At 44.0% G+C, this 15039-nt stretch overlaps 1 protein-coding gene across 1 annotated transcript; it reads left to right on the top strand.

The window, feature by feature from the left end:
* The first annotated feature begins 340 nt into the window (after nucleotides 1–340).
* LRRCC1 (leucine rich repeat and coiled-coil centrosomal protein 1) lies at nucleotides 341–14415 on the top strand. The gene is made up of 7 exons (XM_006021760.3): nucleotides 341–669; nucleotides 4396–4601; nucleotides 4911–4976; nucleotides 5662–5829; nucleotides 9523–9689; nucleotides 9792–9995; nucleotides 13505–14415. Exons 1-7 carry the CDS (start codon nucleotides 422–424, stop codon nucleotides 13742–13744), a joined length of 1299 nt encoding a protein of 432 aa, XP_006021822.2. The 5' UTR covers nucleotides 341–421; the 3' UTR covers nucleotides 13745–14415.
* Nucleotides 14416–15039: the final 624 nt, after the last annotated feature.

Here is a 15039-nt window from a genome sequence, read left to right on the forward strand (position 1 = left end):
CAAAGGCTGCAACACGCAGCTCCTTTAAAATAACCCCAGAAAAAGCAGAAACAAATGGGGGAGGGGAGAGAATATGGTCTCATACGGATTTTATCCATCTCGTGTATATTTTCTGATACACCTGAGCATCGGGGTTCAGCACTCAGCAGCTCTGAGGTGTTAGCGCCCCTGACTGGGATGAAAGCCTTTGCAACGAGGCAGCCCTCCCTGCCCTCCCAGCGCTGGCGAGCCCACGTGAACGCCCCTGCCAGGCTGCCGCTCCACAGGCAGCGGCTTCCATTACTGCTCTTACGCATGCTCAGATCCCTCGGGCGTATCCCGTCTGCAGCCTGGGAGCCGGTGTGACCACCCCTGCCAGGCTGCCGGGCTATGGGCAGCGGCTTCAACTGCTGTTGTTGCGCATGCTCAGAGTTTCGGCCGTATGGCGGTGCACTCCAGCCACAGAGCTCAGCCTCGCTCGGGAGCGCCGGTTCGGTTTACGGCTGCGCGTCGTAGCGACTGGCATTCCAGGCGTAAAGCGCGGAAGGTGCCGCACACGCCCGGTGCTGTTGGGGGTGGGGGGAAATTTGAAGTGGAAGGCGCCAGAGACGCGCTTGGGGCTTGCTGCGGCATGGCCGGCGCCGGGGCCTGCCTGCGGGAGCTTAGCCTCATGGACAGGGGCGTGCGGAGGTGAGCCCGGCGGGGTCGCCGCGGGTCTCAGCAGTGGGCGCCATCCTGCGACCCCGGCAGCCTCCATTCATTCCCCAGAGGCGGCCTCCCCAGTGGCGCGTGCCCCGGGCTGTGTTTGCTGCTCTTCTGCACTTTTCTAACGTCACCGTTTCCGTTGTGAGGTGTGAGACTGTGTGGTGGTGCACCGTGCAATGACACAGTGGCCTGATCGTTGGTTGTAGCCGTGTTGGTCTGGTTTTGGGGGATAGAGGTGATCTCTTTTATTAGCCCAACTAAGTTGTTGGGAAGCAGTTCTTTGCAAGCTTTAGGGCACAAACACCCTACTTCAGGCACTGGGAGAGTCTTCCGACTAAGGGAGTTTGTGCCCAAAAACCTGCAAAGAACTTTTCCAGTGATTTAGTTGATCTATTAAAAGCAATCACATCTACCCAACAAACCTGGCCTGACAGTGGCATGAAGCCCCTCGCTGCTTCTGTTGGGTGGCAGTTGCAGGACCCTCTGCCTGGGGGCTTTTCAACATATATTAACAAGCAGGACATTGGCTGCAGTGGTTTCCTGCTTTGCCTGTGCCAGGTTAGGGTGTTAGTAGGGGTGCACTGTTGGCTATTGGGTCGGCACCATTAAAAAGAGAAATGATGTTATTGGCTATTGGGTGTTTTGGAACATGTCAGCTGATAATGTTTTCAATTAATGTTTACCGATAACTGCCTCCTGGTGCAAGAAGTGCTGTGATGCACAAACTGTGAGACAAGAATATATTTGCTGTGGTGTGCACCATGTGATTTCTGTCAGCTGTAAATGTCTCAGAGGAGCGCAATATGAAGTGTCTGAAAGGAACAACAGAACAACTGATTCCAGAGTATGTGCTGCAAATATTTTGCATGGAGGAAACACCACTAGAGATTTCAACACAACACACTTAATACAGCACCTCAAGGCTTGCCATGTTACAACAACTTCCTAAAAATGGCTACAGAAAAGAAAGAAGCGGGGAAAGAAAAAGCTGCGCCAAAGCAACTATCATTGCACTATTACAATATTGGTTATCGGATCAGCATTGGTTGATACAGTCAGTTGGTTAATCATCAGATAATGGTATCAGTCAAGAAAACCTTTGTTGGTGCACTCCTAGGTGTTAGGTCTTGTGCTTTGTCAGGGTTGAGGGTAATTTTATGCAGAGGTTAGATAATGGATTCATACGGGATGGCTTGGATAGGATTGATCCTGCCTCAGGCAGGGGGGCTGGACTGCATGATCTCTAGAGGTCCCTTCCAGGCTTGCTGCTCTATAATTATGTTTTCTGTTTTGGTCTTGATTTTATCCTTAATGATTTCCAGCATTCTCTTGATGTTTTTAGTTACTGCTGCAAAGTGAGCCTGTATTTTTAGAGAACTATCTACTAGTCCATATTGTATTGGTGCCAATACAAGGAAAACTGACATTATCAGCAGTCAGCTTTTTTGGCCAATGTGGCTGATATTGTCACCAATAAATGCCACGTGCATGTGCACAGTCACAGTATGCACATGTCCAGGAATGCAGCCTGGCAGCTTGGAGAGCAGCATCTGGCCAGTAAGTCTGTGGAATGGGCATGGGGGAAGGGGCAGATTGAGGCCCCTGTGGTGAGGGAGGGAGTGGGGCAGGGGCAGGCGCTGCACAGCTGGGGTTGGGTATGTCACGGGATGGAACCACGGCTCGTCTGGGGCAGGATTGGGGGGGCTCCCACCACTGTATGCACCCCTGAGGGAAGCATGGGAGGTACATGCCCCCAGATGTGTGCACAGGGTGGGAGAGGGGTGTCGCTGTGCACTCAGGGCCAGAGGCTGCACCATCCTCTTCCCAGTGGGGGTGCTGGGTGGGCAGTAGTGGCACTGGGAGGGGTGCTATGGGGTGGGCTACAGTGAATTTTGGGGTGGCTGTAGTCCTCCCATCCTGCCAGGTCAAAGCACAGCCCCAGCCCCCCGCCAGGAAGAGGCTGCCACAGCCTCTGACCCATAGCGCACAGAAGGCAACCTGCCTTTACCCAACACACAAATCTGGGGGGTACATGCCTCCCCTGGGGGTGCACACAGTGGCGGGAGCCCCCCCCCGCAACGGTCCCCAGATGAGCCATAGCTCCATCCTGTGCCCAACCCTACCCCTGCTATGCAGCCTCTGCCCCTGCCTCCACTCCCCCTAGATGAGCCGTGGCTCTGTCCAGTGCCCTGCCCCACCCTGCCCCAGCTGTGCAGTGCCTGGCCTTGTCCCAGCCCCACTCCCTCACTGCAGGGGCCTCAATCTGTACCCCCACAACAAACTTACCAGTTGGACACTGATCTCCAAGCTGTGAGGCTGCATATCTGCAATTGGATTGGTATTGGCCGATATGGCTGGTTAATAATTGGCCATCGATATCTGCCCAAAAAATCTTTATTGGTGCACCCCTACTATCTACAGTGGGTGGAAACAGATGTCACCTGATGTCTCGTTTGTGGTGCCATAAATATTTTTATGGCAGCACAAATGGTGAGCAAATAGACATCAATGCCCTTCGTGCCACATCAAACAAAAATCAGTGGCACAACAAAAGCTGATGATAGATTCTGCTGCTTTCTTGCAGCAGATGTCTTGTCTCTGTGGTGGAAGAGTAAAAGCAGCCTCTCCTGCTGTTCCAGGCAGGTGCTCTGGGGTTTTGAGAGTCTCTGAAACCCCCTGAGCACTTGCCTACATTCCCTGCTTGCAGAGAGGCACTCCAGGAAATCTCAAGTGTCTCTCCATATGTGGGGGAGTCAGGGTTCTCCACTTAGCCAGACCTGCTCCCCTGTGATTGCAAAAGAGTGGGTCTAGCTGGGCAGCGAAAGCAGGGAGATCACATTGCCCCTTGTCTTGCACCATCAAGGACAGGACAAGGGGTGATGTTTCACCCAGTAAAGTGAATCAGTTGTGTTGCAGCATGTTGCAGCCCAGCTGATCCACTTCATTTGGTGATGTCTGTTTCTAGCCAGTGACTCCAAGGCTTCTAGTAACATCCCTGAACATTACTCTTTAGAAGCCTTCACATTGACTGGAGCTGGCCAGTTTCAGAGCTGCTGGTGCCACGCCGCTGATAGCATTGCTGATGAGCATTATTTAAGTGCAGATAATTCAATCCCAAGGCTATAGAGTTGTTGGTTGAAGGACATGGGTAGCGTTTTAAACAGAAAAATTCTTTGTCTACCTAATCCCAAGGCTATGCACTTCAACAGAGTACAATAGAATCAAACTGCTTAAGATCAGTTTTGCAGTGGGTTGCTGACTCAAGAATAAGTTGCAAAGCTGTCTAAATGGGACATCTATGTCTAACCACTGCTTTTTCACTCAGCTGTAGGCCCTTTGCAGTCCTGCACAGTTGTTCGCTGCATTTGTCTATACACCTGGGTATTTTGCCAACCCTCATTTTTGCAGTTACTAAGGGATCTACGCCTGTCACTTTTCCAGGCTCTAATGTACTCTGTGGGGAAGGATCAGACGCACATAAATACAGTGGAATCTTTTTAAGTTTTTTCATTTTGAGAGCCATATATATAAAGCAGATTACTTTGATTTTCTGAGAGATAGTGTTCTGCTTGAGGGGGAAAAATAATACTGATGTCTCAAGATTTTGATTCGCATGTCTTAATATGCTAATTATTTTGAGGTTTACACCTATGTATTTTAACTTAATTGTCTTAAGACTTCTTAATTAAAATTGGATATTTTCATTTACAGTTTGTTGGAGCTATCTTTAAACTCAGAACTTCATACAATCAACCTACACTGTAACCAGATCTCCAAGATTGAAGGGCTTGGCTGCCTGTGGAATTTGCAGCATTTAGATTTGTCATCTAATCAAATAAGCAAGATTGAAGGACTAAGTGCTCTTACTAATCTGCGCACCCTAAATTTGTCCTGTAACTTGATAACAAAAGTGGAGGGTTAGTATTTGCTTAATCTTGGTTTTCTTTCCCTTTTCACATGTTTTATGAACTTTTCTAAAACTTGTATTAAAATTTCTTTTAGGAAAGATTGCAAGTATTTACTGAATTTGAGATCATAACAATATTTACCAGTAGACTTTTTGACATTAAAATAACTTGTAGCATACAATATGACAGTCTTCCTTATTTTACCTGTCAAAACTACTTATCCTGTTGCTTATGAAAGCAGTGGGGGTTGATTTGGGGCAGATTTCTTTTTTTTTTTTTTAAACTCTTGCACTAATTTTTTTCCTTCACTTTGTTTAGGACTGGACAAACTGCTTAATTTAACAAAACTGAATTTGTCATACAACCGTATACATGATCTGGGTGGTAAGTGGCTTTGGCAATAAAATATTATCACACTTAGATTTGGTAAGGTATTTTATACTGTTTTCAAAGGCTATCAACTGCAACAGCAGTGGTTCGCTCAGGAAATTAGTACCATTGATGGAGCCAGCTCATGCAAGTGCCCACATAGAAGACGTAAGGCAGGGGTGGCCAACCTGAACCTGAGAAGGAGCCCGAATTTATCAATGTATATTACCAAAGAGCCACAGTAATATGTAACCAGTCGTGTAATGTGACGTGACTTAATGGCTGTGGAAGCTGGTCACTGCTTCTGCAGAGAGTCAAGGAGATGCATATTGACTTCTGAAGAGCTGCATGTGGCTCTGAAGCTGCTGGTTGGCGGCCCCTGACTTAATGAGTTAGACTGAAGTGACCTTTATGGAGCTGTTGCTAGAAAGGTACAATGTACATAATGTTTAATTTCTTAACCTTTTTAACAGCCTTTTTAGAGTGCTATGTTGGGGTATAGCTACATTTACTTGAGGATCTATAATGTTTGAGGTTTTATAAAAAATGAAAACTGCTATTTAACTATCTAGGAAATATTTGTTTTTAAGTAATGTATCACTACTTCGTTAGAATGGAAATCACTGTTTTGTGTCTCTTTTTTTTTTTTACCTCTTCCTTCTACCCTTCCCACACTTTCCCCCCCCACTTTATTTTACAGGATTTCTGTACCTGCGTGGAACCAGTCATAAGATTAGTCACATTGATCTCCATAGCAACTGCATAAGTAACATTAACCATTTACTCCAGTGCATGGTAGGACTGAACTATTTGACTAGTCTTACTTTAGAAAAAAATGGAAAGAATAATCCAATCTGTGACATAACAGGTATGGATAACTTATTGTATAGTTACTTTATCATCTATTTGCTATCCAAAAGTCAGTGGTGTTTGTGCCTTGCAAATCTGTGATAGAGACTCTGCAACTTAGTAGAGTGCCCATCTTCGAGAAACTTAATTCTGATCCCTCTTCTCTCTGGTATATGCTATCTGAATTGTTAATCTTAGCTAATTGTTGCTATTTTTTATATGTTACATTGACAGTAATCATATTTAAATATGAACCTCAACAGAGACTTAATTGTTACAGAAATACCATATTGCCTCACATACAACATGTCCTTAGGAATTTTATCTGGATAGTGGAATATCAAGATTATAAAAAGGAGAAATGATTTCTTTTTTTAATACCTGTGGAGTACAGAACAATGAGCCATAAAGTCAATTGGCTCCCTCAGCTGCTGCACAGTGGAACTATAATCAACACAGGGTGCTTCCATCCTGGGCAGAAAATCAGCTCCCTCTATTTCTGGGGGCAGACTTTCATAGTTTGTCACATTGTACTCAGGGAGAAGAAAGACTTGTTTTCCTTTTTGCTTATAAAATATGCCTGCATCGTAATCACTAGCAATCTTAATTTTTTTGCTACCTTATTAAAAATAAATTCTTATATCAAGAGAAGCAGTTTTCAAGCTATGTTCCAGGAAGCAGTAATTGGTGATCTCCTGACAGGTGGCTGGTCTTTAGGTCTGCATCTTGTGTTTGGGTGTCTAATGCTATATTGCAGCTAGAGACAACGTTTCTTTCCTAATATTTATTTTTCTGCTGTAAATCATTCCTGTAGCAAGGCTTCTAGTTGCACATGTGCATGGTGAGGTTGTGAGAAACAAGCATGGAGTCTACACACTGGACCATGTTTAACAACTTTTGAGGAAAGAATTCCTTCTCATTGGATTGGTAACTGAATCCTCCTGACAAGCGTGGAGGTGACAGAACATAAATAGAATGTGACTTTGTCCTTTAAACTGTTGATGGTGCTAGTGTGATAGGTTAAAAAAATTAATAAATGATGCTGTCTTCAGTTGCGCATGCATCTCTTAAAGTACTAGTCATGATTTTCCAACAGCAAAATGTCACTATTCATTGATACCACTTAAGAACAGGATGAGCCTAAATTTAAAATGACGAATCATTTGTGTTAATTCATAATTTCATGTAGCCTGTAACATTCTAGGTGGAAAAGAAAAAATTAAAGATGTGAGTATTCAAACTGAACAATATTTTAATATAGAAGAAATTTAATCAAAGAACCAAAAGTTTTGGGGGGTTTTTTGGTACTGGAGAGGGGAGCATTTCTCATTGTATGAAGGGAGTGGATGATCTTGTTTGAGATGGGTAACAGGTTGTGTTTGGGTTTCTTTTTCATTCCCCGCCCTCACCCTTTGAGACAGATCATTCAAAAATAATGAACACTGACATTTTAAATTTAAATTAGCACTTGACAGTTTCATTGTAAAAGGAAGGGTAGGACTTCTGTATAAACACCATAGTAAAGGTGTAGGTGGTGTACAAGAAAGCAACTGCATGAAAAGGGAAGGGTTTTTGTAGGCAATGTCTCTTTTTTTTATTCCACCAACTGCATGGGTACGATAGACTTAGATAAGCTTTCAAATGCAATGCTTGTCCAAGTCTATCCCAGCGATGCAGCTAGTCTAATAAAAGATATCACCCCCAAGAGTCCTTGCCTCTTGCATGTTCCTGGACCATCAATATATATTTGTGGACCATCCCAACTATATTGCTCAACACTGTCACTTACATAAGTAACCTATGCATATGTACATAGCTTAGGTCTTGGAACTATCTGGGGAGCTGATATGGTCAGAGTATGCAAGAATGTGTAGAAGATGGTTCAAAGTCTATTTATAAGTGTAAGTTGGCTCCTATTAAATTCACATGTGACAGAGCGCTGAAATACTTAATGAAGAGATCTCGCATATGAAGCACCAGTGCTTAAACTCTTTTAATTAAGTTCTGGGTATGACTTTGTGATGTTGATCTTGACCTATGATGTGCAAGTGACTAAAATCTTATGGTTCGAGGATGGTTCGTTTTGTCCATCTTTTACAGCAGTAGTCACGATGAACAGGGATCCTAGTTTTCTCCGTTTTAAAAATCCAAAATTCTCTGATTAAAAATCCCACAATCCATGTTTTTCCACAATTAAAATGAAATGCCACTACATGTATAGGTATCAGTTGAACATAATGTTTTATTGATCTATTTACAATTTTAAAGCAATTTGGAAGCCTACCCCAGTGCCAGCAAGGAGTCTCGCCACCCCACTCTGCCTTCCCACACTGGATCCCACTTGCTGGGCCACAAAGGCAGCTCCTGCTTGTGCCAATCTGGCCACAAATCGCCTATCCCTCCTCCCCCATAAACTTACCTGCGGGCACTGCTTTGCACCATGCTGCCTGGCTGCCATGTGCATGTGTGCACATAGTGAGTGCCCCCTGCTTGTGATTGCCCTCCACCTGCTCCCCCCAGGCCCTTGCAGGCTGGAAGTCTCCCAGCCTGCAAAGGGAAACCTGTGGTTTCCTGCATTTTTCTCCCTTAAAGGAGACAATCTTTTTCTACTGCAAATGGAAAACATAGATCCCTGATGATGAATTATGAAGGAGTAAAGAGTCTTAGGGAAAATATTTACTTTTCAAGTAAATTAAGTATGGTGTTGGCTAGCTACATATGGTGAGTCCATTTGGTGATCAGAAAATACCTAGTATATGGAGTGAGTTGTTAATCCTTCTAATCCATACAAAATGCTCTTGATGCAGTGCTATACAGTGCCAGTATCAAGACCTTTTGCTGGGCATAAAGTTATCCAAAAAGCAATGTAATGAACCTTAATGAGTAGGAAAAGCTGAGAGCAGGCACACTAAAATTGCCAAATTTAAGAGCAGGCAAATGATTAGGAATATTTAAATTGATAAAAGCTGTACCTTTCCTATTGAAATCAATGGCTGCCACCACATCTCAGTCGATGTTTGGAATGGCTTGCTTTGGAAATCCTGCCAAAGTGTCTATATGTACCTAAATACCTTGAAAAATAACTTAAGACTGATTTGTACTTAATTCCAGTTCCAAAAATAACATGTCACTTCTGAAAAATGAGACCTAGGCACCTAAAATGAAAAAAAAATGTATTTCTTGTGTCAACTTCTTGCACTGGTGTGGTTCTCCCACTGTAATTGTGCAAATAGTGGTGCAGCAAGTATGTTAAGGGTTTGTCACGTGCAGCTACAAAATGCTACGCTAATGAAGACGTCCAATATGGACAATTCCTCATCTAACAGCCTCAACATTTGTGTACCTAGCAGTGTAGTGCCATGTAGAGATCCCCTGGGCTGGCTGTTAGCATGTTAACTCACATTCTAGAGCCTGGTAAAAAACATGCTGCATTTGTTAGCTCCAGAACTGGAAGCAGTATAGTTGCATTAATCTGTGGGTTTCACTGAGCTAATGCTGCTATACTGTTTCTAGCTCCACAGCTAACACATGTACAGCTAGCTTTTATATCTCCACATGGTGCTGCCATATGGATATTCACCTTAAGAGTTTGTTTTGTAACATTTTAATGTTACACATTGTCTTTTTAATGAATGGTAGGATGCCTACAGACAGATAAGAATCTTTTTTATTTATGTTGAAATACAGTCATTCACAACATTTTTCTTTGAAGGTTACAGAGAAATCATTCTACAGACTTTGCCCCAGCTAACAGTCCTAGATGGAAGGAATATATTTGGTGAACCAGTAAATGTGATTGAAGACCTTTCAGATTTGCAATGTTTAGAAGGCCTTTTAGATTGCTTGGCTTCATCCAGTTCCCCATTAAATGATAACCAGGTACGTTTAACCTGCCCCACCCCCCAATTTATGGTATAAATTTTTATTTTTCCCATGTTGGATACAATTGCTTAAAGTAATGTAACTCTTTTTTTTTAATAGAATTGCATTGACTTGCCAGTAATCACACCTCATATTGACCAAGTGTTGGCTCGGTTTCGGCAACGTGGAAACATGCCAATGCAAAGCACCTGCAGTTCTACAGAGCCAGTTTCTTCAGAACCAGAAAGAGCTAAACTTGATAGCATACCCAGTGAGATAAGGATAAGAAAATTAGAGGATCAAATTTCACAGCTTTTGCAAAAGGTAATTAGGTTTCCAAAAAAAATGGCTTTTATTACATATAAAATGAAGTGTACCCTTATAAAAACTAAATGAAAGAGCTTGTCCCTACTGACTACCTGGCACGTGGTGGGGAAATTAAATTTATATTAATGTTTATACACTGATTTGGGAAGAAACTGAGACTATCACTCTGTATAGAGGACAAGATAACATAGCCTACTTAAAAATTGTAGATGATACCTACATTAGGTGGTAGAAATTTCAATACCAAATTAAATGAAGGGTCCTTCTAAATTCGCACATCTCCAGTTATTAGCAAATTTTTCTGTAAAAGATGAGAGCTTGGTGCTGGCTTGCATCTACCATTAGACATAGTTCTAAGACAGACACATGCATCATTTGCTTACATAAAGGATGCACCCTTATTCCCATATTTAAATGCAGATTTCTAATTTTCCTATTTTTCACGTTTTATTTTTAATGTAAATTGAAAAATATAGTTTTCTTTAAAAATAAAACCTTTTAATGTTTAAATATGTTCTGTCAATGTTAGGTGATCACAGACTCCTTTTCATTAAGAAGTTTTTGTCCCTTAGACATGCTATCTTTGCTCTGCTGAAGATAATGTCATTGTTAATCTGATATGTATTTGTTTTAAATAGCAACTATATTGTTCTGGAAACATGGAACCTTGAATTTGGGTCATAGGTGAAGGGTTGGAAAAACAATTTTCTTCCTTTCTGAGAACCGAGAACTTTTTTTGCTGCCGCTGTGGATTTTTAATTACTTCTATGGTAAATGACTACTGCAGTTAATGAGAGAAATTTCGAAGAGTGATCAATAAGCAGTTATGTGCGATTGCATGTACTGTTTTACCAACATAACTGGACCTCCTCTTTGTGTTGCATTGTTTCATAGATTTCATAGACATTAGGGCTAGAAGGGACCTCGAGTCCAGCCCCCTGCTCCAGGGGCAGGAAGTCAGCTGGGCTCACAGGATCCCAGCAAGATAAACGTCCAAATTTCTCTTGAAGGCGTTCAAAGTAGGTGCTTGAACCACATCTGGTGGCAGGCTATTCCAGACCTTGGGGGCTCGGAGAGTAAAGAAATTCTTCCTTATGTCCAGCCTGAAACGGTCTTGCAGGAGTTTATAACCTTTCAACCTTGTCACCCCTTGGGGCGCTCTGGTGAACAAACATTCCCCCAGATACTAGTGGTCACCCCTGATAGACTTACAGATGGCCACCAGATCACCCCTGAGCCTGTGCTTTTCCAGGCTGAGGAGTCCTATGGCTCTCAGCCTGTCATCGTAAGGTCTGTTTTCCTGACCTCTGATCATGCGCGTGGCTCTTCTCTGGACTCTCTCAAACTTCTCCACATCCTTTTTGACTTGAATGCAGTACTTCAGCTGCGGCCTCACCAAGGCTGAGTACAGCGGGAGAATGACATCCTGGGATTTGCTTGAGAAGCATCTGTGGATGCAAGCCAGCGTTTTGCTCACTTTACTTGGGGGGAAAAGCCAGCTTTTTGGTCGCTTTACTAGCCGCAGCATCACATGGAAGACGCATGTTCATCTTGTGGTCAGTCGTGATCCCCAAGTCCCTTTCATCCATAGTGCTAGCCAGCGTAGCACTGCCAAACCTATAAGGATGCTTCAGGTTTTTCTTTCCGAGGTGGAGAACCTTGCATTTTTCGGTGTTAAATGCCATCAGGTTCTTGTCCACCCATTTCCTGAGCCTGTCAAGGTCAGCCTGGATCGCCCTCCTGTCCTCAGGTGTGGATGCTTTATCCCAAAGTTTGGTATCATCGGCGAACTTGGCCAGTCCACTTCTGACTCCAGCGTCCACATCATCAATGAAGATGTTGAACAACATAGGCCATAGGACAGAGCCTTGAGGGACCCCACTGGTTACAGAGCACCATGACGATTGACCTCCATCAACCACCACCCTCTGTGTCTGACCATGGAGCCAGTTCCCCAGCCAGTGGATCATGGTGGACCCGAGGCCGCAGTTGGCCAGTTTTGCCAAGAGGTGATCCTGGAATACCAGATAGAAGGTTTTTTTGAAGTCAAGATATACGACATCAATCTCATCTCCCCTGTCCAGGTGATAGGTCACCTGGTTGTAAAAGGAAATAAGATTGGTCAAGCAAGACCTACCCGCAACAAACCCGTGCTGGCTATCCCTCAGGATGTTGCCATCAGCCAGGCCGTTAAGAATGGCCTCTTTGATAATCTTTTCTAAGACCTTCCCTGGGATAGAGGTCAGGCTGATGGGCCTGTAGTTTGCTGGATCCACTTTCCTCCCCTTCTTGAAGATAGGCACCACATTGGCCTTTTTCCAGTCTTTGGGCACTTCACCAGAGCACCGGGAGTTCTCGAAGATCCGTGCCAGGGGCTGAGCTATGATGCTCGCCAGCTCCTTGAGTACCCTGGGGTGCAGATTGTCAGGGCCAGCTGATTTGAAGGTGTCCAGCCTCTCAAGGTGTTCTTTCACAAGGTCAGCATTGATGGAAGGCAAGGAATCTCCCTCACCTGGGCCTCCCTGTCCTGTAATTGACAGAGGCGTCCTGTGGGACTGATGAAAGACCGACTCAAAGTACCCATTTAGTAGGTTGGCTTTTTCTTGGGCGTCAGTTGTCCCATCGGGTTTAGCAGGGGTCCAATGTTGCCCTTGCTTTTCCTCCAGCTCCCCACATATCTCAAAAAGGACTTTATTATCCTTGATACTTGTAGCTAGTTGGAGTTCTGTCGCAGCCTTGGCTTTCCTGGTTTGCTCCCTGCAGGCACAGACCAGTGAGGAATATTCCTCCTTGGAGATGGATCCTGTCCTCCATCCTTTGTAGGTCTTCCTTTTTAACTGCAGGAGGTCCACTAGTTCCGTGGAGAGCCAAGGGGGCTGCTGTGCCCTTTTGCTGCCTTTCGTCTGAGACGGAATAGCATTAGCTTGTGCATTGAGGATCACTCCCTTGAGGAGCAACCACTCTTCCTGAACTCCCCTCCCCTTGGGGTCGTGGTCCCTTAGTGCCTCACCGACAAGCCTCCTGAGCTTGTCAAAGTCAGCTTTCCTGAAGTCAAGGACTTCTGTATTGCTGACTGAATTGCCAGCTTTCCAGTGGAGTGCCGAAGGTGATTAGCTCGTGGTCACTGTCGCCCAACTTCCCTTCGTTCATTAGGTCGCTGATTAGGTCGTCCCCGGTTGCCAGTATCAGGTCAAGCAATGCTCTACCTCTCGTTGGCCCGTAGACTTCTTGTGTCAGTTAGAGGTCATCCATGCATGAGAGGAAGCTTTGCAACCGCTTGGATTTAGCCGAGCGCTTTTGTTGAAAGCTTAAAGTAATTAAATAGTTTGGTTGGTGAGGAGGGAAAAAAATCACTAAGTTACATTCTTTGGCATCTCCATAAGATACATCTGTCTGTTAACGCCCTTTCATAGACTGTAATCTTTCAAAAATAAGAAAAGGTTTTTAAATTACTTAGTCCGTTTTTAATAGATTTCAGAACAATTTTTGTTGTTTTTGTCATTTAGGTGTCTCATTCTTCAAGCGGTGGAGCTCCTCTAGTTCTTAAAGCTAAGAGAGACACAGATCTGACTTCTGAAAGCGAGTGTGAAATTGGAAAGGAGAACAACAGAAAAGTGGCTAAAAGAAGCAAGATCCCTACTTATCGTAAAGTTAACTTGTCTTCTAAAAACCATGCAAACAATCTGAAAGGCAAAATAACTGCCAGGTATTTTCTGTTTTGCCATATGAGCTTTGAGTTAATATGAAAAATGAAGTACTTTCACAGGTAATTCAGTTTTAACTTGAAGTGCTTTTTGTAAATATGCTTTCTAGTACCTGCTTTATGGAAACACATTCCCAAATTTTAGAAATTGCTTTCATAGTTTTATTGCTCAATGCAGCAATATTTTCTGAACTACTGAAAGATTTTTTTTCATGAAGAAATTTTTTTAAAATGACCGGTCCCACCCTGTTGAAAGGACTAGCTATCTATATGCAAAGAACTTTCATACCTTAGTACTCAACATTAGTCTGTTTCTCTCACTTTGGGAAATGATGGGAAAAGATCTTCATAATATGATACCTAGCAGGAAAGCTAGGCAAGTACTTTAGATGTGGCGAGGAGTTGTACTTTATGTAAAAGAGCCATATGATTGCTCAGAGTTCCAGTGTGAAACTGGAGATAGGCTTGTTGAGAGTCTCTGGGTTAGGGTTAGAGGGGAGAGCAACAAAGGTGATGTTGTGGTGGGGGCCTGCTATAGACTACCAGACCAGGAGGAAATAGTGGATGAGTCTTTCTTCAAACAGCAAGCAGAAGTTTCCCTATCACAGACCTTGGTTCTCATGGGGACTTCAGTCACCCGGACATCTGCTGGGAGGACATTACAGCAGTGCACAGGCAATCCAGGAAGTTTTTTGGAGAGTATTGGGGACAACTTCCTGGTGCAAATGCTGGAGTGGCCAGCTAGGGGCCATGCTCTTTGTGAGCAGCAGATCAAGAACAGGGATGAATTGGTGGGGAATATAGTTGCGGATGGCAGCATGGGCAGCAGTGACCATGAGATGGTTGAGTTCAGGATCCTGAGAAAAGGAAGGATGGAGAGCAGCAGAGTGAGGCATGTGAAGGGTAACAAAAAGGGTTTCTACAAGTATGTTGACAGCAAGAGGAGGATCAGGGAAAGTGTGGGGCTCTTACTGAATGGGGGAGGCAACCTTGTGACACAGGATGCAGAAAAGGCTGAAGTGTTCAATGCCTTTTTTGCCTCCATCTTCACAGGCAAGGTCAGCTCCCAGACTACTGCACTGGGCAGCACAGTTTGGGGAAGAGGTGAGCAGTCATCAGTGGCAAAAAAACAGGTTAGGGACTACCTAGAAAAGCTGTACATGGAGAAGTTCATGGGGCCAGATGTACCCGAGGGTGCTGAGGGAGTTGGCTGATGTGATTTCAGAGCCATTGGCCATCATCTTTCAAAACTCTTGGTGATCAGGAGAGGTCCTGGATAATTGGAAAAGGGTAAACATATAGTGCCAATATTTAAGAAAGGGGAAAAAGGAGGATCCA

Source organism: Alligator sinensis, unplaced genomic scaffold (genome assembly GCF_000455745.1).
Source record: "Alligator sinensis unplaced genomic scaffold, ASM45574v1 scaffold340_1, whole genome shotgun sequence".
NCBI classification, from domain to species: domain Eukaryota; kingdom Metazoa; phylum Chordata; order Crocodylia; family Alligatoridae; genus Alligator; species Alligator sinensis.

Bases quoted from the DNA above. Each gene is read 5' to 3' on its own strand.
- LRRCC1 (XM_006021760.3), top strand. From the start codon at position 422: ATGGCGGTGCACTCCAGCCACAGAGCTCAGCCTCGCTCGGGAGCGCCG. The intron at 670-4,395 runs GTGAGCCCGGCG...TTTCATTTACAG, and splicing joins ATGGACAGGGGCGTGCGGAG to TTTGTTGGAGCTATCTTTAA. The intron at 4,602-4,910 runs GTTAGTATTTGC...CACTTTGTTTAG, and splicing joins CTTGATAACAAAAGTGGAGG to GACTGGACAAACTGCTTAAT.